Source organism: Harpia harpyja, chromosome 5 (assembly GCF_026419915.1).
Source record: "Harpia harpyja isolate bHarHar1 chromosome 5, bHarHar1 primary haplotype, whole genome shotgun sequence".
NCBI classification, from domain to species: domain Eukaryota; kingdom Metazoa; phylum Chordata; class Aves; order Accipitriformes; family Accipitridae; genus Harpia; species Harpia harpyja.
Window position 1 is genome coordinate 41,480,886 of NC_068944.1, and position 22,928 is coordinate 41,503,813.

Here is a 22,928-nt window from a genome sequence, read left to right on the forward strand (position 1 = left end):
GTGAAACATAACATGCTTTCTGCCATGTCTCTTTTTTATGCAGTGTGACTTGTCTTTTTATCTTCCTGAAGATGTCTGTAAATAGCTTTTGACACTCTGATGTATGCAAAGGCAGCTTTACAGAGAGGGATGTAATTTAAAGTTCTTGGATTCTATGTGCTTAAATGACTACAGTAATTCATAATTATCAGAAACTATTCTAAAAGATAATCTGAAAACTGTGTAGTACTTTTTTGTTTTGAAACAAGCTTTCTAGGTATAGTTTGGTAACACTTCAAAATGAGCTGAAATTAACATTGATCAGGATTTTTATGGTAACTGAGAGGCACCATGTAAATTTTGGTGACAATGTTGGATGACATTGTTTGGTTTACAGACAGAAATCTGCACCTGGATTATTACTAAAGACATGAAGACCAAAATACACTTTAATGGTTCAATTGTGCTTATAGCCCTTAATGGTAATCAAATAGAGATTCAGTATTTAAAATACCAAAACTAAACTCAAAAGTATTTTACAGCTTTAAGGAAATAGAAGAAGGGGTGGTTTCTAAATACATGCTTGTCAACACAGACTTGTCAGTCATTTTTGTCTTTGAGCTCTTTATCTTTCTATTCTATAGCATTTTTGGGTGGGGGAGAGGGGAGGTTTGCTGTGAAGACTCATTCCTGGCAAAAGAAAACCAACAAAGTAAATCTTTTAATCAGTGAATTCCTAATGACTAGTATTTCACCTATAGCTCCTATATTCTTGTCTTCACTTAAATTTTTTGTTCCCATAGTTGGTATGCCCAGTAAAAGTGGAGTCTGCTCAAAAACCCCTGTATTTTTGAGAATCTATAGTGAACGTGCCTTTTATGAGAATAAAATATTATAAATAAACAGTTATTTCCCCTTTCCTTTAGCGGACTTGAATATGATGCACAAGCAAAATGAAGATGCATATCATAATCCAGAGGCAAGACTATATGAAGATAAAAGGGCTATTGTATCTGTTGACCTAAGTTTGGCTTCCCCAAGACCTGAGAACACAGAAGCATCTACAAATAAAATAGCAGGTTTTTAAGAATACTGTATTACAGCTCTAATTATTTATAGGTCTTAGTGATCAAAATTGTCTAGTTTCTTTAATCCTTTCTAGTAGTCCTATGATAGTGTTAGTGCTCTCTACCTGTGAAGTCAGTATCATGCTTCTTTCCCAAACTTCTTCATTGCTGTCACTGTGTGTACTGAAAATATATGTTCTTATCTGTCTTGTCAGTAATGATAACTAGTAACTGTTTTAGCACTGAACAATCAGGATCAGTATATTAGTTTTCCAGGTTCAGTGTTATCTAATCAAATCTTCATACATATTTGTTTTGCTTTTAAATGACACAGTAAAATACAACTGTATAGTAGGAGAGAAGGTGGAATAAAAGGAGGAGGAGGGTCTGCAGATGTATCATGTTACAGGTTAAGATGAAATTGGTACAATAACAAGGTTAACAAGTTCTAAATAGTTACGAGTAAATTGGGTACATATGCAGCCCTGTGCACTGCCTCCAAGTTTTAGGGATTTTATTTTATTTTCCTATTTAAAAACTAATGGATCTTTCTCTTACGTTTTTACGTGAGACATCTAAATGAGAGAGCTGTGGTACTCGAGACCTGTCCCTAGTCTGGGATGGGCAAAGGCCAGGATCAGTGGCGGTCTCCTCAACTCAGCTTAGATGCTGCTTTTCTTTCTCATGTCTGAACTGTTGCACTTCTGTATAAAGAATTACATGGTATTTGGGGCATGGATCTACTTCACACAATTGCAATTCAGTGTCCTGACCACTGGCTGTAGAATAAATTTTATTTGTTCCTTCTGTCCCCCCTCTTGCTCTTTGTCCCTAATACAGTGTATATTTAAGTGTTTAGTAAGAAGTGAAACAGGCAAGGCCAATGAAGTAATAATGCAGAATAGCAAAGAGCCCCCTGGTTAGATCACTTACTTTGGTATCAGGAGGTGGTGCAGATCAGTGATGGGAACTTTTATAGTCTTGCATATTCCATTTGATTAGTCAGGCAGTAAAGTGGCTTTGTGTAGGTTTTGGTGGTTTTGTTCTTTTGGTTTTTGTTTTGTTTGTTTGTTTTTGTGGGGTTTTTTTTGTATACCACCCCATTAAAAGAGGAACTTGAAGGATAGTAGTCGGTACACAGTAAGTTCATTCCTTGATACGTTCCACAGTAACTTTCTGTCTCGTGTCCATGCCTTTCAAATGGTATATAAACTTTATTCTGTTTTTTTTGCATGGAATATGTCCGTATGAAGTAAATCCATCCTGAAAGAGCCACGTGTAAATTTAGTTATATTTTGGAAGCATTCAAACAGTGACTCCATGTAAAGAAAAATAACACTAACCTCAAAGTGTACTCCTTGGTATGCAAGCACACGCTTCTAAGGCTAGGCTGTAGCAGTAAGCACATGCATCCCTATGGGAATAAGTGTATATGTTATTTCTATTTTCATCTGACTTAGGTGGTACATCACCATGTAGGAAAATGTAAGGGGGGAACTTGAGAACAGCTACAGCTGTGTTCATCTCAGTTCAGTGGAGCTATAGCTCTTGCACATCCTTGAGGCACTGTCCTTTGGAGCAGACGTGATATGAATGAAGAACATGCTGTGTCAGCTGAAAAGTTAACACAACTTACTCTAGTTCTGCTTTATGTCCTTCCTCCTCTGCTTTCTGTAGGGATCCTGTTCTGCAAAACCTGTTCTGTGTGGTATCTGAGTTAATCCTCCTATCTAGAGCTTTTGGGACTGTATGGTTGTGATGCATTCTCAGGGCTAAAGGAGACCTGATGCGTCAAACTTCATACTATGGAAGGCATCTTATACTGGCAGAATTCAATTTTCTGACTGCTTAGAATTTTATTTGCCAGTTTTGAGCTTTGTTTTTCATAGCATCCATTGCTATTTTACCTAAATATTTGTTCTGTTAGGATGTTCTGGTTTTAAAGAGTGAGTAAACCTAAAGAACAGAACTACGTGTGCTAAGCCAGAGTAATTGCAAGCAGTAAAGTTATGAGATGTAAAATCATTGCTATTCTAATTAACTTACAGATAACATTTTTAAATACTAAACTGTAGATTGGGCAGTAGAATATATGACTTTTATAGGTGTTACTTTGTAAAAATACAACTTGCTTGGACATTATTTATCAAGCAGTTAAAACCTGATGGTGTTCTAGGCAGACAACATAAGAACTTTCAATCCCAGCTATTGTTTTCAGCAATAGCCTTGAATTATGGCTGTCATAAACTACCTTTTGAAACAAGTATCTCAGATTCCTGCTTCTTCACTCTGGCTTTCTGTCTTAAATTTGCTTTGATTTTTATCTTTACCCCCCCACCCTGCTGCCCCTTTAGGTTTTACATTTGCACAGACCTCTCCTTTTGCTCGAGGTAATGTGTTCGGTGAACCACCATCTCCACAGCATCTTAAGCGACAGGAGTCATACAAGAACTTTCTTCGTCTACAGGTGAATACGCACACCAGTTATCGTCTAGTTAAATAAATTTTAAAAAGAGGGATTACAGTCAAAGTAAATCATCAGATACTGCTGACCAAAGACCTTATCCAGTCATAGCCAGTTCTGTATACAAGAGGTATACTAAGAGCTATATGCTCTTGAGTCTCTCAGATTTTACCTTACGTAAGAAATGCCTATAAAAGTGATGCTATTAATAGTTGGCTTCATTAATCTAGATTCTGTCTTTTTTTTCCTAAGTACAGCTCTCTAAATACAGTATTGAGTTCTAAAACTGTGCATACAGTACAAGTTTGCATACACAAATATGTAAAGAAACAGAGGTTTGCCCTTGGATGTCTATGTGTTACAAATGCATGTTCATCAGAATGAAATGGTGATCAGTGAGACAATAATAGTGTAGTTATTTATTGATGGGTATATAAAACGCGATTGTTCTTCTACCAGCTTCTGGCTTCTGTCCATAATACTTCGCATATAATCTTATGCCACAACAGTTAAATATCAATTTAATTAAATATCAATATCAAGGAAATCCTAGATAACTTAAAGAGTACGAATGTCATGCAGTGGTTTGATATAGATCTCTTAAAAAGAAAAGATGAAGTTTTTTTCCATGTATAGTGCTGCCAAAAAGAATAAACAATGGGCAGACCTTTGGCTTCAGTAAGTCAGCACTGTGTCTAAAAATACTATAATTGTGGAAAGGAAAAAGATAATTGCTATGTCTTTTTTGTTTTGGTTTCCCATCTTCCATTATTTAATCAGTGAAGAAAAGTGTAATTCCAGCTCATCTGGAGTAGAGTAAGTGTTAGGAAATATTCAGGTTTTATTAGTAGCATTTATAATTAGTGTTCTTACTGGAGGGTGGCTCAGTAAATATTGGCCAAGAAGAAATAGTAAAATATAATCTGATTTTAAAGGAATTCTGAAGCTGAAATGTAAGACTGGCCCTAGAATTCTTTCAGTTGCTCCATACAATCTTGATTGCGCAAGTGGGTACCGCAAAAGTCCATAGAAGATCATGGTGGTAAATTTTCATCAGATTATTGCTGGCTATTGACAGGTCAATACTTCTTTGCTTTATTTTCTAGATTGAAGAAAAGAGACGTAGGGAAGAAGCAGAGCGAGAAAAACTTAGAATGGAAGAAGAAAAAGAAGAAAAACGACTAGCTGAACAGAGGATGAGAATTCAAAAAGCATATGAAGATGAACAAGAAGAGAAAAGAAAGAAAGAGGAGGAGGTGTAGTATTTTGATACCTTGACTTTTTTTCCATCCTAAACTAACCCTTTGTAATATTTGTCCTCTAGATTAAGAAGGTAAACTGAGAAGTGTTCTGTGAATTGGTCTTTGTTTTTAAAAGGGTCTACATTAGCCAGAGGACAGGTAGAAAATTGTGTTAACTAGCACGTGCTTCTCACTCTTTATGGTATGCTACCACTTGAAGTACTGTTAACTCTTTTAAGAAAATTTGTATCTTTTTATAATTGACAGTGGTGCTCTCATTTTAAAAGAAATAGTGAGACCAATAAAAAGCTTTGTCACATTGGTGAATTTAAAAAAAAACTTTTTTTTTTGTTAGCCTCTTAAATCTAGCGCTCATGGAATTATTTGTATTCTGGATGTAGCTATACAGGAAGATTTCGTAAAGCCTTTTTTTTAATTGGTCAGGATTTGTCTTTGAGATAAGAACTGCTTGTTTTGAAAGAATGCCAAGCAAATCAATGAATACTTTTCATGGAGGTAAACTTGTGATTTAATTCTAACCCAAAAGCTTTATTTGTCAGGTTTGGAAAATTGAATGAAATTGCATAACTCAGAATATCTTAAATAATTGTAGGAAAAGGACACAAGGCCATCAGAGATGGAAAAATCTTTCAGTACCCTGCAGGACTATGAAAGATCAGTTCAGGATGTAGGACTTCAAGATTTCTAAGACAGAACACTTAGCTTATATTCTAGATTCTCTTCTCAAGTATGAGCAAGTTAGCTGGATGAGTCCTGTCTTCTGGCTAATAGAACTGGTCTAGTATAGAGTAGGAAGCCAACTGGTATCATCGCTTTTCACAGACACAAGACTAAGATTGAGACTGGATGATAATTTTCTCAGTGTGCTTCTGATAGGTGGTGCATGTGTGTATGTTCTGTTTGAATCTGAATTTTTGGAAATGACTCCTACAGTTTAGCCTTAACTGGCAGCAGATCTGGGGACACAAACTGGTGTTTATTGAAGTTATTAGGAATTCTGTTAAATGATTTAAATAATGTTAGCAGAGCCAGGACTGCAGATGTTTAATATTTGCATGGCATAGTTTTTAATTTGAATGTTTGAAGTTAGCCTAATGAAATACGCTTTTCATTTCATACTAATCACTTTGATGTGTAATTTTAACTTCTCGAAGAAAAACAAAGCAAAACTTTAATAATGTTGAGTCTTTTTTATGTACTAGTAATGTTTATGTTACAGCGAAGATTAAAAAATAAAGAAATAATTCGATTAGATGAAGAGAGGCAAAAAGAGGCAGAAAAAAGAAGAAAAGAAAAAGAAGAAAAGCAGAATGAACAACTTAGACAATATTTTGAGAAAGAAAAGATGGAACAGGAAAAGAAGATGGTATGCTTCCGTGACTTTCTAAGATACAAATACTTCTTCATAACTTTTAAAAATAACTGAGTTTTAAAGAAATTGCATGATTTCTTAGACCTCTACCTTTAATATTGTTCCCCTCTTAGTTTATCAAGCTACGGTACACTTAGTGGACACACAGAGAACAGCTGATTGAAAAATCAGATGTACTACAGTGGAAACTTATCTTGCTGATCAAATTTGTGTTAAAAAAAATAGTAAAACAAGATAAGTAAGAGCAAGCTGCACTCTATAGTTGATTTTTATATCTGCTGTGAAGTACCATGGCCTGGTTTTCCTGAGGTCCAAATACAAATAAAAACAAGCTTATATAATTTAGAGGACTGGAGGACTGTTCATCTTTAACAACGGTGTTCTTTGTAATTTAGTTATTTTCTTTTGACCTGGAATGATATAAGAAGTCCATCACATAGAATTCTGATGGAGAAAATCTAAGTAAATTATAGAACTGTTTCTCTTCTAGAAATGTCTACATGTCGCTCCTCTAAAATGGACAAGATACCATGGAAGTGTCTAGAGGAAAAAAAAGATATGTAACTTGAGCATAAATTTAAAAAACTACATAGAAAAAAGATACTAAAATTACTATAGGTAGAAAATAAAATAACATGAAATAATTTTGGCAATAATTTTATGCAGTTGAAAGCAAATTAAATACAAGAATAATTCAAATAAGATAGGCAAAAGCATTTTTCCATCAAATGAAAAATATTAGCCAAGCTCTTTCTGTCCAAAATAATACTTTATTCAGAATCTATAGGAACGTAGTTTCAGTCTTGCTTTCCTCCTTGCAGTTTTCAAGGCAGCCTTCTCCCGTCGTTCCTGCTCTTCAGAACAAATCAATAAGAAAAGAAGAAAGGATTCCCTCTTCTGAGAGCCATATGTCTTACTATACACAAGTATGATTTTTATATTCAACATTTACTATTTTTTTTATTTAAGATTTATTTAAGACAGTGCAGTGTATGAAATCCTACCAGGTTTTTAATGTTTGCCAGTTATTACTGGAATACCACCAATAACAGGAGACAGTCTTTATGTTAGCCAATCTTATAGCTCTGAGATTTATTGTTCAATTTTATTCAAAGTATTGAAATTTGGGGGGGGTGGGGTGTATTTTAATTTTTTTTCTGCATGCACACTTTCTGTAGAGATAAGCACCTCATTTTTGAGTGTAGATAACTCTGTCCAGCTTACCAAGGTCTAGCGATCTCAAGGTTTAGGATAAGAAAGTTTACATCTAATATAACAACTCATTGTGTTCACTCAGAGAAGAACTTTGCTCAGGCATGAAGTTTAATGTTGATTCCTAGCTACAGACATTATTGTTTTATCTTAACGTTTTTGAAGCTACAAAAAGTTTATAACTCCTAATACACTTCACTTTCTTCTTTGCATCACGAATGAGTTACAGTAGTGGTCCCGAGACCACTCATTTCCACTTGATTTAATCTTTCCTGGGACAATTTTTTTTTCTTTAAATAAATTTTTCCTGTGAAGAGTAGATTAAATAATCATCTATCATATTTCAATCTCTGGCTACACTTCTAACTTTTTATTAGAAAGGTTTTTTTACCAACTGTCTGTGTGAACTGGGCTAAAAATTTAAAAAATGAATTTGCTATGAAAATGATAATTTGGCAAAATATAGTGCAGTTTCAGAAAATGTTTTAAGTAAGACTTTAAACCTTATTTAAAACTATTGCTTTCCCTAAATGTAAAGAATGCTCTGGAGGAAGGTCAGTTTATTTCTGTGTCTTTGCAGTACTTGGTATAGCTTTGTCTAGATCTCTGAATAGTGTGTTATAGGTATTATCTTAGTAATTTGGATTATGCATTTAAAGGTCAGATTTAAAAACTCTTAGGCATGAATAACCTCTAAGGTTACTAATCTGTCTTCCAGTAGTAGTGGTAGTTAACATAAATTGGACATAAAATAAGGAAATAAAATGTACTTATGTCTGCTATATTTTCTTCCTTTGACATATTAACATTTCATATCCATTATGATTACTAGGATCCTCCACAACCAAGGGTTCCTTCTCCACCTGTCCCTGCTAGAAGAAATCAGTTGCGTGCATTTGGTAGGTATCATTTTTGCTGCAAGCTTGCTTTCTATTACAATGAAATTGTTCTCAGTTACAGTTCTCTTTCTTGCCTGCAAAGGAATAGTCTTACAAAGTTTGCATTTCTATGTGGGTGTTCTCTCTGTCTTAGTATTATCAGTGTATTAGTATGGTATGTCTGAAGTATTAATACAAAATAAAAATGCATTTATTATGTGTCTTCATCAGGAAATATTTTTTCCTAAAAACTCTGATAATGGAATAGTCTGCATGGGAAGTGCTGGATCTTTCAGTCAGGACACTGGTGACCACTGTGACCAGAACACTGCAAAATGGGAGAGTTTTGTATTGGCTGAGTAATGGATTAGACCAACAATGTGTAGAGAGCACTGCAGTCTTAACTCTTAAATTCTACTTTCCTTTGTTATTCTGCCTAATCCTCTGCTCCTTCCTCTTAGATTTCACTGGTGGTTTTAAAATTCAGACATGCTGGGAGGATCTCCTTTGCTCTTTATATGTTGGTTATCTTGGCAGTATGTGGGTGGAAAGCACTATTTTTCTTCTGATTCTTTTTTACAAGTATAAAAGAAACAACACATGGGATGTAACAGTAAATGATGTCCTACAAATGTTAAACTCCAGCAGTCAGTACCTGGGTCCATTCTGGGGAGTTACGGCTTTTCCACTAAATGTAAGGCAGAGTGGTTCTTAATGCAGCTCTTGGAAATCGATTGACTCAGAAAGACATGAATTACATCTTCTGTTTGAGTATTTAAGCGAGTAAAACATCCTTGCCTGCTAGGTTCTGGACTCAGACTAAAAGTCAGTAAAATACCAAATTATTAAGTGTGTTATTTGGAAAATAAGGAATTTATGAAACTGTTTTAACTTGTGGAGGAATGTTGTCCTGAGCACAAAAAACCAGCTTAGACCCAAAGTAGGTCTAAAAAGTCAACATAAGCACATACTAAAAATAAGTGTTAAAGTTAGAACTCTTGAACACTTAAGAGAGTGCACTGAGCAGACAGCCTACTTTTGAGTCGGGAAACAGAAATGAGGTCATGTGCTTGCTGATTCCGCCTCAGTTCTTGTCATCTGCCTCTGGGACTCTGAGGACTCTGTAGATTTGCTAATTTCAGAAAAAGGCTATTTACTGGCAATGTCCACTTGCTGGTGTTTCACAGCTTTTTGTTTTTTAAATACAGCGAAACACTTTAATTGAAGTTTGGATGCTTTCTGCTGTTCAGGGGATCTGGTCCTTGTGCTGTCTCAAAATACAAGCTCTGGCCTAATTTCTAGTATATAAAATGCTTCGATTCTTGTGTTTGTATCATCCTTGTTTTAATTAACAGTTCATTATCTCTTTTTTTTTTTCACCTTACATTTATGAGGTAGGCAGAAAAGTGTCTCTGACACTCTCTATTTTTAAATTATTTGTGTTAAATTACAGAGGAAAGAAAGAATGTGATAAATGAATTATCAGAGATGAGGAAACAGCTTCGTAGCGAAGAGAGGCGACTGCAGGAACAGTTGCTAAATGTGGCCAGTGATGATGACATACCGATTACACGGTAAGAATTTCATCTTCAGTTTTAAAAGTTAGATTTTGCACAGGAACTCAAAGCTGCTGTGTATTATTAGCTAGTATTAGTTGGCTAATATACATAAGTGAAATTAAAATATAAAGATAGAACTTGTATATAAAATTTTCTTCGTTTTTTTCTAATGTGTATGGGGTTTTTCAAAGAATCATACTAAAGTTTAGTGTAAGAATGGCTGTACTGGTAAGATTGGAAGTTGCAATACTGTCTTGGAGGGTGGTCCAAAACAGATGTCTAAGGCAGAATTTTATCTCATTACCTTTTTTCCTAGGACATAATTTGTGCCTGTAAGCTGCAATACTACTGCTAATGAAAATGCTTATGAATAGCATAGTGCTGTGGTAGTACTTTCTTTCTTATTGAAAAACATACCCTTTTTATTTAAAATATTTGGTTTACTTCCAAAATGTATTAGTTAATCATACCAATTAGTTGGAAAAGACTCATCAGATCATCAGTCTTAGTTCCACTCCGTAAAGTCTGAGGGCTTTTTTGATTTAAGTTATCCCTTTTTATAACACAATTTGCAGTGTCATTACTTTCAAATTTATTTTCCTGCTTTATCAATATTGTATTTCCATCCAACTCATTAATGTTACAGTGTTAAATTATATTCTGCTTGTTTTACAAACTTTTCAAGCAGGAGGAGAGAGAAGAATCCAAAGGACATATTTGAGATGGCCAGGCTTCGTCTGCAGGCTCCAGTAAGGCGACCTTCATCAAAGGAGGCACAAGATCCTGTCAATATACAGAATATCTGGGAATTTAATGAACTTAAATACAAAGGCAGGTAGATCTTCTTGTTATTGATGAAGAAAGGTAGCGAAACATCTGTTCTTTTCCTCCATCTTCCATGCCACCCAGGATTTAAAGACAAAAATAAAAATCAGCCTCTTCACAGCTACTGCCCATATACAACATACTCTGTGGACAGCATTTTGTATGTGTGCATATCTCTCTGTGTGGCCATTTCTTCAAGTGCACACAATTCATGGCATTGTAATGCTGACTTATCATTTGAGCACTCACTTAGCTTCCAGTCCTTGCTGCTTAAACTTCTTATGCATTTGATATTATGATGTTACTGAAAGTAGAGTGAATTTGATATTTTTACCCACCAATAAAATATGATTCTGTGTAACTTCCTGTTTCTCATTTACCAGAAAAAATATTTTTTTAATATAGTAAAATTGTAAAATCATTGCTAAAGTGGCTCATCCTCTTGGCCATTATGATTATTTTTAATATTTTTATGACTTTGTAGCTAGTTTTTTTAAAAATGTTTTTCAGAAACATTAGTTTAGGGAAAAATTTAAATTTCGTATCTTTGCTCTAGATTCTGAAATGTGTATGGGCTTGAGGCACATGTATCCTGATCCTCCAAAAGATGACCAGACTCTAGAGATTCAACAGCAGGCACTGTTGAGGGAGCAGCAGAAGAAACTTGACAGAATGAGAATGAGGAGAGAAACAGAAGGTAAGGAATGAATGGTCCGAGATAATTTTAATGATTTTTGTTTATTTGTTTTGAATTTAGTAAGAATTAAAAAACACCAGCTCTAGTTTTTCTCCTTTCAAGTTCACTGCAGTACAAAACAGTAAAACATCAGAATGCTGAAATTCTGTCATAATGTAAAGTGTAAAAAAATTGAATGCTTTTTTTGTTTTTAATTACTGTGACTGTTTCTCTTTGGTTCCCTGAATGTAATGTTCATTCAGATATCTTTTACGAACAGTCATGAAAGAGCAGTATCTCAAGTTATTTTAGATGTTACTTAAAATCATGAGTTAATTCAACCTTTCCAAAAGTTACAGTTGCAACTATACAAATGAACTCAGTTTTGAGTGCAAGATACAAATTTTTGGAAAAGTGTTTGTCTGTAATTCAGACTGGCCTAACTAAATTTTGAAGAGAAAGTAACTTTATTTCTGTGGTGGGTTAGCCTTGGCTAGCAGCCAAACTCCCACCAGCTGCTCGCCTGCTCATGTCCCCTCACTCATGCCCCTTGGTGAGATAGGGGAAACAGGGAGAAGAAAGCTTGCTGGCCAAGGTACAGACGGAGATTGCTTACCAACTGCTGTTGCAGGCAAAACAGACTCCACTTGGGGAAAATTAACCTAGTTTATTATCAATTTAAATAAATACTTAATTACTGATTTTTGAGTAGTGGGAAACAAAAAGACAAACATTAAAACCACATCTTTCCTGCCCCCTTCCCCAGGCCCAACTTCACTCCTTCACTCCTGATGCCCCTGCTCCCCTTCCTTGGTACCACCCCAGGTTACTCTTGGTCCCTTCAATGATGCAATGAGTGGCATAAGGCGGGACGGGCGGGTGGGTGGATGTATTACGGTCAGTACACAGCCGTTTCTCTCTGCTGCTCCTGTCTTTTTGCACCTTTCCCTCTGCACCACCATGGTCTCCTCCAGAGACTGCAGGATAATCTCTGCTCTGGCACCTGGGGCACCTCCTTGTCCTCTGACCTCAGGGGCTGCAGGGCTGCTTCTCTCACTTTTGTCCTCACTTCTCACTGCTGTGCTTTGTTTTGCCCTTTCTTAAATATGTTTTCACAGAGGCACCGCAGGCTTGGCTGACAGGCTCAGCTATGTCCTGCGGTGGGTCTGTTGTGGTACCGGCTGTGCCTGGCACAGGGCAGCCCCTGGCATCTTCTCGCAGAGGCCACCCCTGTTTGCTCCAGCCCTTTGTCACAGACACCCAGTAGAATTTCAGATTGCTCCTTAGACTGTTTTTAGCCTTAGAGATGAGGTGAAAGTTTGGCACAAAAACCCCCAAACATATATGAAAGGAAAAGAGTTACACCTTTCCATACTGCTTTAGAAAAACTGAATGCCGTCTCTTACCACTGGTCGTGCTTTGAGGCTCGTTTGTGTTACCTGTTAATAGACCCATATGTGAGCAATATTAACAAAATTGATACCAAGATGTGAAGGGTGACAGTTACTTGCAGGGTGTTTTGTTTGGTACCCTGGTGAGTGTTAAAAATTATTCCTATTCCATCTCTGACAGATGTGCTGGTGTTCAAGCAATGTGTGCAATATTGCTTATGGATAACATAACATCGCAGTTGCAAATAAGCATATCTATACTACTTTCTGTGTTAATTACAATCTCTTGAATGTCATTTAATGTCTAAATGGAATGTATAGGGTTGTCTTCAGTATTCCCCTTTGAAATTGACTGAAATGGTGCATAATATTTCACTAGCTTCAACTGAGATCTGTGTGGGGTTTTGTTTTGTTTTTCCTCCATTAGAATACTTTTCAATAGGCCAGTCTGAGAAGGCTTTAACTTAATGTTGTCTGGAGAGGAACCTCCACCAGCTAGAAAGCAAATTTGCCTTTTTTCATTAATTTTGAGGACGAGCAGTCATTTTAGCCATATACTAATGCTAAATGGATAATGCAGGCTTACGTGGTGACAACCTAAAGAGGCATTTCCTCGGACAATTTAGATTAGTTGGTAGATAAGCAGCTGACTTTCAAAACATTTTTCCACTGATGCTTATAGAGGATCCCTTGAGCAGTCTTTCCTCTCTCTTCCTCTCTCCTACTGCATTACAACATCATTTAACTTTATAGTCTGTCACTGTGTACTGAGCAAGAGAATTAATTAGGTGCCATGTATCTCTACTTCCAGTTTATTCTCCTCGGAGACAAGTTCATCATCTTCCCCTCACTGAAAATAGATGAGTGGTTTTATTGTCTGATTTAAGGCGGAAAGAAAGATGAATTAAAGTAATACGTATTTTTGTACTGTGGATGAAATGTCATGTTATAGGCTGTTGTGGCAAAGGCTTACCTGTTTCCCGCACTAGATGTTAAGTGTTCTTTACCTTACATGCTTTATAGACTGTTTTCCCCCTGATATGCTTTTTCTTTCTTTTTTTTTTTTTTCTGTTTATGTAAAAGAGAAATATGTGGACTATTAGTGGAACTATAACTTGAGAAAGTAATGATTTTTTTAAATGTCCCAATTTTTAAAATGCTTTCTGTGTCCCTGTAAGGCAGTCTTTTGCAGACTTCTGGATGATTATTATTTTGGGGGATAGGAGGGAAAGGTGCAGGAGCAGGTTTGATGTCGTTGCGCTGCAGTGCTGGGCTCTGCTTGACTGGAGTAATATATCAGGAATGGGCTGGTTGTCAGTCCAGGAGGAGCGACAGCCTGTGTGCTATGGTTTTTGATGCTAGACAGAAGGTGAGCTGCACGCTGAATAAGTTTGCTAGACAGAGATGCAAGAAATAAAAACTATCTTAGTAAATATTTTATTTGAAGATTTAAACCAAATATGAAGAGTAACTTCAGTTTTGCTTCTTTGCATTTCCAGCATGTGTGAAGTCATTGTTAGATTAACTTTCAGGATGGTTCTCTGTGCTGTCCAGAGTTAAGGTTTTTATCCTTAGACAAGTACTTTCCTCTGTGAAATGATCTCTGTCTAGTTTCAACCTCTCTTTGAAAGCTGCAAAATGCAGTGTGCTCAGCATGTTGAGTGTACATTCACTCTTGGGGTTTTCTGCAGTCTCCTGCTCTGATAATTACACCCTCACAGAAGCTAAGAGAACTGATTTCATCTAACAGTTTATGCTGACATGGCATCCTTCTTGCTAGTCAATTTAGCTGTAGAGATGTCCCATCTAGGGGAGAACATCATTAGGCTTGAGTTCTGTTGATATAAATACCATTGTTTAGCTACACAAACATGCCCGTTCCTGGCAAACAGATGTCTGGAATACAGATTTTTTGAGTATCCATGAGTTTTAACTACAGAACTGTTGTAATGTTTAGCTTCACTACATATAAATAAGACTCCTGACTCCCTCTGTCTAGCTCTTGATAGACCACTAAAAATAATGACAAAACCCAAAGTGGGGTCAGGAAATACATGGCTCAGGTGATCCCTAATCATGGAAGAAGTAATTCATTTTTAGCTCTCTAATTTTTGAAATTTGATACAGTATGGGTTTGTTTTTCTACTTGGTTCATAGCAAGTTTTAAACAAAAAATGATAAATTAGAGAGATTTCTCTCCATTATTGGGGTTTTTTTGTGTCCTAGCTGTGGAGTTCAGATGGAGTTTAAAGTGTTGCAGTTTAGCACTAGCAACCACTGGGATGCTGAATATCATTAACTTCCACTTTTTTTTTTAATTCACAAATATTTTTATAAAAGAAAAATATGACGTGTAAGATTTAGTATGTGAAGATGACAGCAAGAAAACCAAAATACTTACGCTAGGGAAGGGAGGGTCATCTTTATTATAGTAAGAAGGCCGTCGACTTTGAGTTCTTGGGTGCACTTTGGAAAGTAGGTTTCCGTTTAAATGCTTTTTCATCTGAAGTTACTTAACCTGGTGTGTTTTCTCAAGTACTGTGTTCCAGCTGCATTAGGATTCAGCAGTGTGCAGAACATGATGAAACAAACATTTCTTGCTAGCTGTGTGGCTGGATATTGTTTAAGATGCAGTAATTCAAATAATAAAGATCTTAGGGTATCAACAAATGAAACATAAGAGGGTAAAAGAGAGAAACCAAGTATTCATGCAGCAACCTTTTGTGCCCTAATGTGTTGCTCTGATGACTTAAACCATGCTGCCTTCCCACAAATTGATGTTTTTTACGTTATTCAGTCAACACTTGGACATGACCTTTCTATAACAGGAGTTTACAGTATTGATGTAAACATAGCACAAAAGTAGTTCTGACTGTTGCAGTATAGAGAACTTTTTCAGAATTCAGCACAATTTAGTGCAATTTTAGCATTTAATGAAGTGTGATTAAATCTTAAAAAACCTGATTTTTGATAGCCACAAAAATAGTTATGCTTCCTTTTGCTGGATAACAAATCTGGTTTTGAACAAGATGGGAAATGGTTGATTTTTATTAGTGATGAATAATATAGTTCTAATATGAAAAGTATGTTTGCTCTTTGGGAGAGACTGATGAATCCAGCCTTAAGAAGGGCTTGCACATGCTCAATGTTCTTGGAAATAATATACTACCAAATTCTGTTTAAATTCTACTTAAATTGATGTAAGGAAAGCAGAATAAACATTGCATTCAAATGTTTTAAAAATATTAATTAAAATGTGTGTAATTTTAAAGAAGTAATGCATAGTAGTCTTCATTTTTGTAATAATATGCTGATAAAAATTTTAATATGTTTTAGTATTAACTGTTTTTATGTCAATACTATTGTTTTGTCCCTTGTCTATGTGGCTTTTGTTGACCAAGATGATTCTGCTTCTGGCGGTAACCCACAAACCATGGGACTGGTAAGAATAAAACAGGGGTTTTGGGTTTTTTTTTATTATATTACTTTACCTTTTTCAAGTGTGAGAAATATTGTGTCTTTCACAGATTTGGAGAAAGGAATTACACTTAAGTAACAAGACAGCAAGCTTATTTACTTCTCTTGCTTGTCAATACAATGAGTAACAGTTTCTTTAAACTTGACAGAAGTTGTTTATCTTTGTATACAGAGATGGTTTGATTCTTTAACTCCCTTCTTTTTATATTTGTTGGTACTTATTTTATAGTCATATGATGTTAGATTGCTGCTGGGGGTGGGAATTAGTAGAAAAAGCCAAGCCAGAAGCAGTTGCTCTGAATTCAGGTGGCTTAAGTGATGCACGTGGCAATCAATAATTAGATCCGTTGTCTCAAATGAGACATTTATTTTCTGACTTGGTGAAAAGAGCGAAATAAAGTGCTATCAAATTGGAATTCTGCACTAACCCAAATTACAGAATAACAGAGTTCAATTGTGTCTCGTGGGAATGTGAAACCATACAAAATGGAAGACCATGCAAGAGCAAAGCCATTAGCCTCAAGGAATTACATGTAGAAATGAAACGTTTTTTATTTAAAGAAAAAAATCACTGTAGCGCATTTTATAGTTGTAATTTATTGCCTGAAATTCTTCTTCAGACCAATGCTTTACAGTCAAAAATTTGTTTTCTCTTGTTCTGTTTCCTCTGATAGTTTCTACTGCTTTGATTTCAGAGTGGTTTTCAACATAAATGATTCCATAGTAGAACTTCTGTAACAAATGGTTGCAACTATGCAGTGAACTACAAGTATGACTCTTAGTGCTTGTTATTACTATGAAGAAATTTGTTATTTTAACGCTTTAATATCAAAGATTGTATGTGGTGGGGTAAGTCAAACGCAAGGAATCATTCTTTGATCAATACTTCATACAAACCTTAGGTGCAAAGCTCACTTCTAGCGCTGACTGTTCTGAAACTCAAGCAGAGTGACGAGGATATACTTCTTGATGGAAATGTCTGTGTTACAAAAATCACCACAACAGTTGCCACGTGTAGGCAATTTCAGCAAATGGGATTACTACAGAAAAGTAAAAAAACCATAATGCTTAAAGAGAATGTGAGTTATTTAAAAATATATAGGTTTTTTATAGCCACAAAGTAAGAAACAGTACAGAACACTGTAGAGGTGCTGTTTGCTTTGCAGAAGTTTGGCAATTAATTTACACTAATTATAATTTGGCCCCAGAAAGATATTGAGGCATCTGAATTTGCACATCTTCTGTTTCACTTTTGTAGTTCAGGAATGAATCTAATGAACTCTTGAAAAACTCACTGTTGGAATCGGATAGCGCTTTTATCGGTGAGTTTACACCTCCCCTTAACCATGTTATGAGTGTACAAACATGTCATTTAATCTAATGATGTGTCTCTAAAATGATTATTACTGTTTTAAAATTTGCAGTGGGTGTAGCTATGGTGATTGTTTTAAAGTATTAGAAAATTATGCCTCCAAATTAAAATGCAGATCTTTATGGAATTGTACTGCAATGAATTTGTGTAGGTCACACCTAAAATTAATGCTGCTGCTCACTTGCCTTATACCACTTCATATCTTTTCATGAGAAAGCATCTTTCTGTGCCCATTGTGCTCTGACTGGAATGTTGGCCTTGTCAAGAAGCTTTTTTTGACATCTTCCCAGCTTTGGATAAGGAAAAGCTAATATTTGTTCAGCAAATGTGTTACAATGGTAGAATATGCAATACTCTTCTATTGTTTTGCAGCAAATAAAATAATTTATTAGCAATCACAGCTTACAATTACGAGCTGTCCATAGTGAAATATAGAAGTGTTAGGCAGCCAGTGATTCTTTTCATTTTTTATTCTTTGTTTTACAAGCATGCTTGATTTTAAATATGATTATATGAGTAAAAATTAGTGATCCATGCTAAATTACTCACTTTTCTACTGTTCACACATTACTTAATTTCACATAAGTTGCAACATCATACTTGTAAACATTGTCACTTCCTAATCATCTGAAATAGATGATTTTTAGTTTTCTTAAGATTTTTTGTATAGAGGACTATGTGTCACATTGTCCTGTGTCTCTTTATTCAACCTCTATATGCATGTATGTAAAAGTCCTATTTCAGATGTGTTTTGTTTCTAGTCACTAGAAATAATAAGGCTAGAACTTATTTTCTCCTCTTCAAAAAACCCAACTAGCTCAGGCCTCTCTGCGTTATTTTCCATTAGTAAGCATTACAGTACGTTGAAATTCTCTTCAATCATCTATGGGGAATCATCTTAAAGGTTTTATTCTTTGCTGTAGGGGAGATGCAGTAGATTCCTGTAAGTGTTTTTTAATGAAACTAGTTATGTTTCTCTGCACTGATGATTGTTATCTCTGGCTTTGGTTAAAAGCAGAATTCTTAATTTGAAATGTATTCAAGCTTATTCTGTTAACATGCAAGTCCTGGAGTACAGGATAGAACCTGGCATTGGGAAGGGCACAAGTTGGGGCTTTCAGGCTTGTGCAATGTATTTGATATTCTCTGTAGTCTGCAATACATTCTTCTTCAGGTTAGGAAATACTCTTTCTTAATTACAGCCCAAATGATGAAAGGATGCTTCAGGAGAGTCCATCAGTCTAGAATCTGGCCAAATATCCTAACAGTAGCCGGAACAGGCGCGTGGGGAAGAATATAAGGCAGAGGGCAGACATGCAGCAACGCTGCAGAGTACTCTTCCAGCCTCCAGTGACTTGTAGCTCAGAGGCTTCCCGAGTCAAATGCTGTGTGTTTGCATTTAGTAAGTCTTGCTAAGCTGGGTCTTCAGTAGGCTGTCTTTCATGAATCGGAATCAGCATTTTTTAATCCCTCTAATTGTTTACCATCAGCAGTATTGTGTGGATAAATTTCCACACTGTGCCTTCCGTGAACTATCTCCTTTCATCTGCTCTGGATCTGCCACCTGTGTAATGGGGTGCTCCTTGGTTTTATTCACCACTTTCACAAAGTTCATGATATTTATAGTCCTCGCTCCTATTTCCTTCTTCTCCCCATCCAGCTGATTCTTGCAGCTTAGTGAGGTGATGGACTTAACTTATGATAATATTCATCCCCCCCTTTTTTCTTTTTCTTTTTTTTTTCCCCAGATCTTTTATGACTGTGGTGAAAAGCATGTTCCCCAGTACTGAGGTGTAGGCACTAACTAAAACTTTGTTACCCTTTGCATTACTTGGGCTTTACAAATAGCTATTAAAATTCTGAATATGAATCTGGTGACTTCCACCCCTGAAATGAAAAATAACTCTCATTATCTGTGGGCTGCCTTCTCTGTGAATTTTGCTGCTTACATTGTCTGAGGGTCTTCTGTGAAATCCTTGTGGTGTATTTTAACAATGTTTTTTATTTCCTAAGAAGAGCATAACATTGCCCTCCTGTTTTGAGGGTTTTTTTGACATGGGTTTAAAATCTAACTCTATTTTGTAATAGATGTCAGCATTACAAATGAATTTGTCTTTATCTCCTAGGGCTCAGAAATTTGAGGCATTTAGGAATAAAGAGGTTTATCAATTTATTTTTCCCTTTTTTCACCTCATTTGAAACCCTACAATTCATTAGTGTTAATGTAGTGATTTGAAAGCACGTCTGCGTAGCAGTATCTGAATGATAGATGCTTAAAGGAACAGGTAGCATCTTACACTGATGAAACACTAAAGGTACAAATAAATTGTTCTTTAGCTTGTACTTTGTTTCTGTGGTGATAAATTCACATGATTAAATGGTTTTTTGTATTCTGAGTAATAGCACTATTTTGAATATAATGAAGTTCAACTGATCTTGTAACTAGAATTCTGGTAAGTGGATTGTTAGCCAGATACCATTTCAAAATTATGCTTTGATTTTTTTACTTGAAACATTTGTGATGAAAGCATGAGTACTTTTGGTGAAACTGGGGGAGAGAAAAGAGGAGAGGGGAATAAAATTTTTATTTCTAGGGAAAAACCAACTGGTAATATGAAAGAATTTTTAAAAACATCTGTCTGTTTCTCTGAACTTCCTTGTTATCAATCAAATTTATTTTTCAAACCTAGGTATTTCAATTTTCAACCAAAATAATTGTTTAATTGTTACTTTAAAATTTTCATTTGAAGATCTTTGAAACTCATGAATGATATAAAATATTTCATTAAAATTTATTTTCAAATTGCTAGGAAATGAAAAACCCATTCTTTCCACAGTTATGGTTTAATTTTAATGTCACAGTATGTAATTTCAGACAAATGCTGCAGAATTGTTCAGTACTTTGTGTTTGTGTGTGTGTATATACATATTTACACACTTTTTTTTTTTTTTTTTTTTTGAAATTTAACATGTCAGACTAGACTAAGAGCCTTTCCAAAAGGTGACTTCATTGTCACAAAGAGTAATTGGTGGTAATAGATTCTGTACTGGTCGTCTTAAGCAGAGTCCTTTCTTTGCTCTGTTCTTGGAGGTACTAGAGGGACTGAACTAGAAAACAGATCCCCCTGTCCGCACCAAGCAGCAGCAAAACCATAAAACAGCCCCCAAGCCATGGTTACTGGTGCTGGATAGAAAAAATGTACTGTTTGAAACAGTTTGTATGTGAAGCGGTTTCCAAAATCAGCAAAGGAAGGGGAAATAGACAAAACAAGTGTGAAGAAGAGACCTCACCTTAGGGTTCATTTATATTATAAAAATAGATTAAACTCCCCCCACTGTAATGCAATAGACATATGATCAAAAATTTATTTAGTTAGTTATTTTTGTATGAACAGATTCTAACACTTTATTACATGAAAAGGCTAAGATATGACTAAGGATATGTGATTAAGGCATTGATTATGTTATCATATTCCATGTAACATTATCGTTCCATGTAAGGTTATTATATATTCCATGTAACATATTTTCATACATAATTTATTACATGATTGTATCTTTTTATGCCTCTAACTTGCTTAGTGTTCTCTCTTTCAAGCAGAGATACTATAGTCATTAGAGTATTCATTTTCTTTAAAGGTCTAGGTATAAACAAGATATGGCGAAGTAAGGTAGGTGGTGGATTTGCAGGATGTGAAATGCCTTATCCTCTACCTAAGAGAGTTCTCAATATATATCTCAAGATATTCCTTGCCTTTGCTTGAAGTTCATCCCTTGCTGCTGTTGTGGTACCTTGCTCTGCGTCTGGATTATCACTGGCTTCATGCAAGATGTCCTAATGAATACATTCCTTTAATTCCTGTGATTAAATCAAGTACAATATATTGGCTTATTTCAAAACATAAACAGGTTTGAACACTGTCTAGTATTTTGATTTCTTTGAAAATTTTTTCACCTGTTTTTCCAGGTGCTAATGGGGAAACGTTTCCTGCCTTGGGAGAAGTTAATTCATCACCTCAGCATCCACCTTCTGCAAGGGAGAAGAGACGAATAAAGCAGAAAGCTTTGGAGTGTGCTGTATGTATGATAACTGGATTGGCTTAAATATGAAAGTGGACCACGGATCTAACGTCAGACAGTTCCTATGGTCCCTTAGTTGCTAGATGATATGGATACTGAGGGTGTATGTTTGCCCTTTTAAAAAGGATGCTATTTAACTGAAGGATTTGTGCATTTTTGGATTTTCTACAGGAGGATGTTCCACCAGGCCATCCGCTGTTGCTGCAGCCTGACAGCTTTTCTTTGCACTCAAGCTTCAGCCTCGATGTTGATCAGTTGAAAGGCAAGAATGAAGAACGATTGCACAGACTGACCGAGCTCCAGCAGAAATCTGCTTACTTAGGTATGCTCTGTGTAGTAGAGATGATGCAGTGAATACGAAGTAATTACAGTAATTAAAGGAACAAATATTAATAGACTGCCTGTAGTTGAACAGTGAGCAGCTGGCTCAAACGTAGGAATTATGAATAGACCTCTGTAGCTGGTGCAAGGGTTTCCCCAGCAAACTTCAACACAGCTTTTTAGAGTAAGTTTAGAGGAGGGTAATAGGGAAAAGATGCTCTAATTCCTGTCTGATCAGTCACTCATACTTGTCCCGTCCGTACTCCTTTTAATATTGCAGTGTGTCATGGCTAGCAGTAAGATGTAGATATCCATAGCTGAATTGTTAGTGGATAGATATGAAACTCCTGACTGATTAATGTTGATGGTGTGCCTGTGTAAGTTTATTGGCATTCCTGGGAATCAGATGTCTGTGGTCCAACCAGCATGAAGATATGCCAAAAAATTGTGTATGAAGAAGTACTTCTATTTCTAGTTAATTTGGATTTTCTATTGTTCACATAAATGATCATTCAGTATTTGAGGTTGATATTGATACCTCTTTCACTATACATGCACTTGAATTTATTATGTATGTCTTGTGACCATATAATACATCAAACTCTGGGAGTTATCTTGGAGCTTCTCCATAGGCTGCCTGCCTGATGTAGATCCACTTTGTGTACAAGGTACCAACTGTGGCAACCATTAATGGCCTTTAATTTCTCACACAGATTATGACCCAGTTGATACTCTTTGTGCTAATGATTCTTTCATATGAGTCTGAAATCACCCTTTTTTTAGGAGGTGGTTGCTATGCTGTCTAGGCAATTGCAGTATCAGTATCCTTTTTATAAACTTAATGAGAGTAGATGCTGACAGTTTTTCTGATTCTGTTGCTATGGGTACTCTTACAAGCACTTCATCTTTTTTTTGTTTGCTTTAACCATCTCGCTGTGATTTTTAAGTCACTAAAAAAACGCCCAAGCCCATTCATATTCATTTCTGCTATAA

At 35.8% G+C, this 22,928-nt stretch overlaps 1 protein-coding gene across 11 annotated transcripts in view; it reads left to right on the forward strand.

Moving 5' to 3' along the window:
• Positions 1-22,928, forward strand: part of CSPP1 (centrosome and spindle pole associated protein 1) — a 67,306-nt gene that overhangs the window by 40,062 nt on the left and 4,316 nt on the right. For 7 of the 11 annotated variants that reach the window (XM_052786794.1, XM_052786795.1, XM_052786788.1 and 4 more), the window contains 13 exons: positions 906-1,058; positions 3,401-3,513; positions 4,617-4,766; positions 5,992-6,138; positions 6,966-7,070; positions 8,189-8,255; positions 9,688-9,808; positions 10,479-10,624; positions 11,175-11,315; positions 16,087-16,127; positions 17,421-17,484; positions 21,502-21,611; positions 21,786-21,936. In XM_052786794.1, coding sequence (XP_052642754.1) covers positions 906-1,058; positions 3,401-3,513; positions 4,617-4,766; positions 5,992-6,138; positions 6,966-7,070; positions 8,189-8,255; positions 9,688-9,808; positions 10,479-10,624; positions 11,175-11,315; positions 16,087-16,127; positions 17,421-17,484; positions 21,502-21,611; positions 21,786-21,936 — 1,509 coding nt within the window. Of the gene's footprint in view, positions 1-905; positions 1,059-3,400; positions 3,514-4,616; positions 4,767-5,991; positions 6,139-6,965; positions 7,071-8,188; positions 8,256-9,687; positions 9,809-10,478; positions 10,629-11,174; positions 11,316-16,086; positions 16,128-17,420; positions 17,485-21,501; positions 21,612-21,785; positions 21,937-22,928 lie in introns of those variants that run through there. The other 4 variants (XM_052786797.1, XM_052786799.1, XM_052786789.1 and 1 more) reach the window with 3 other exon arrangements.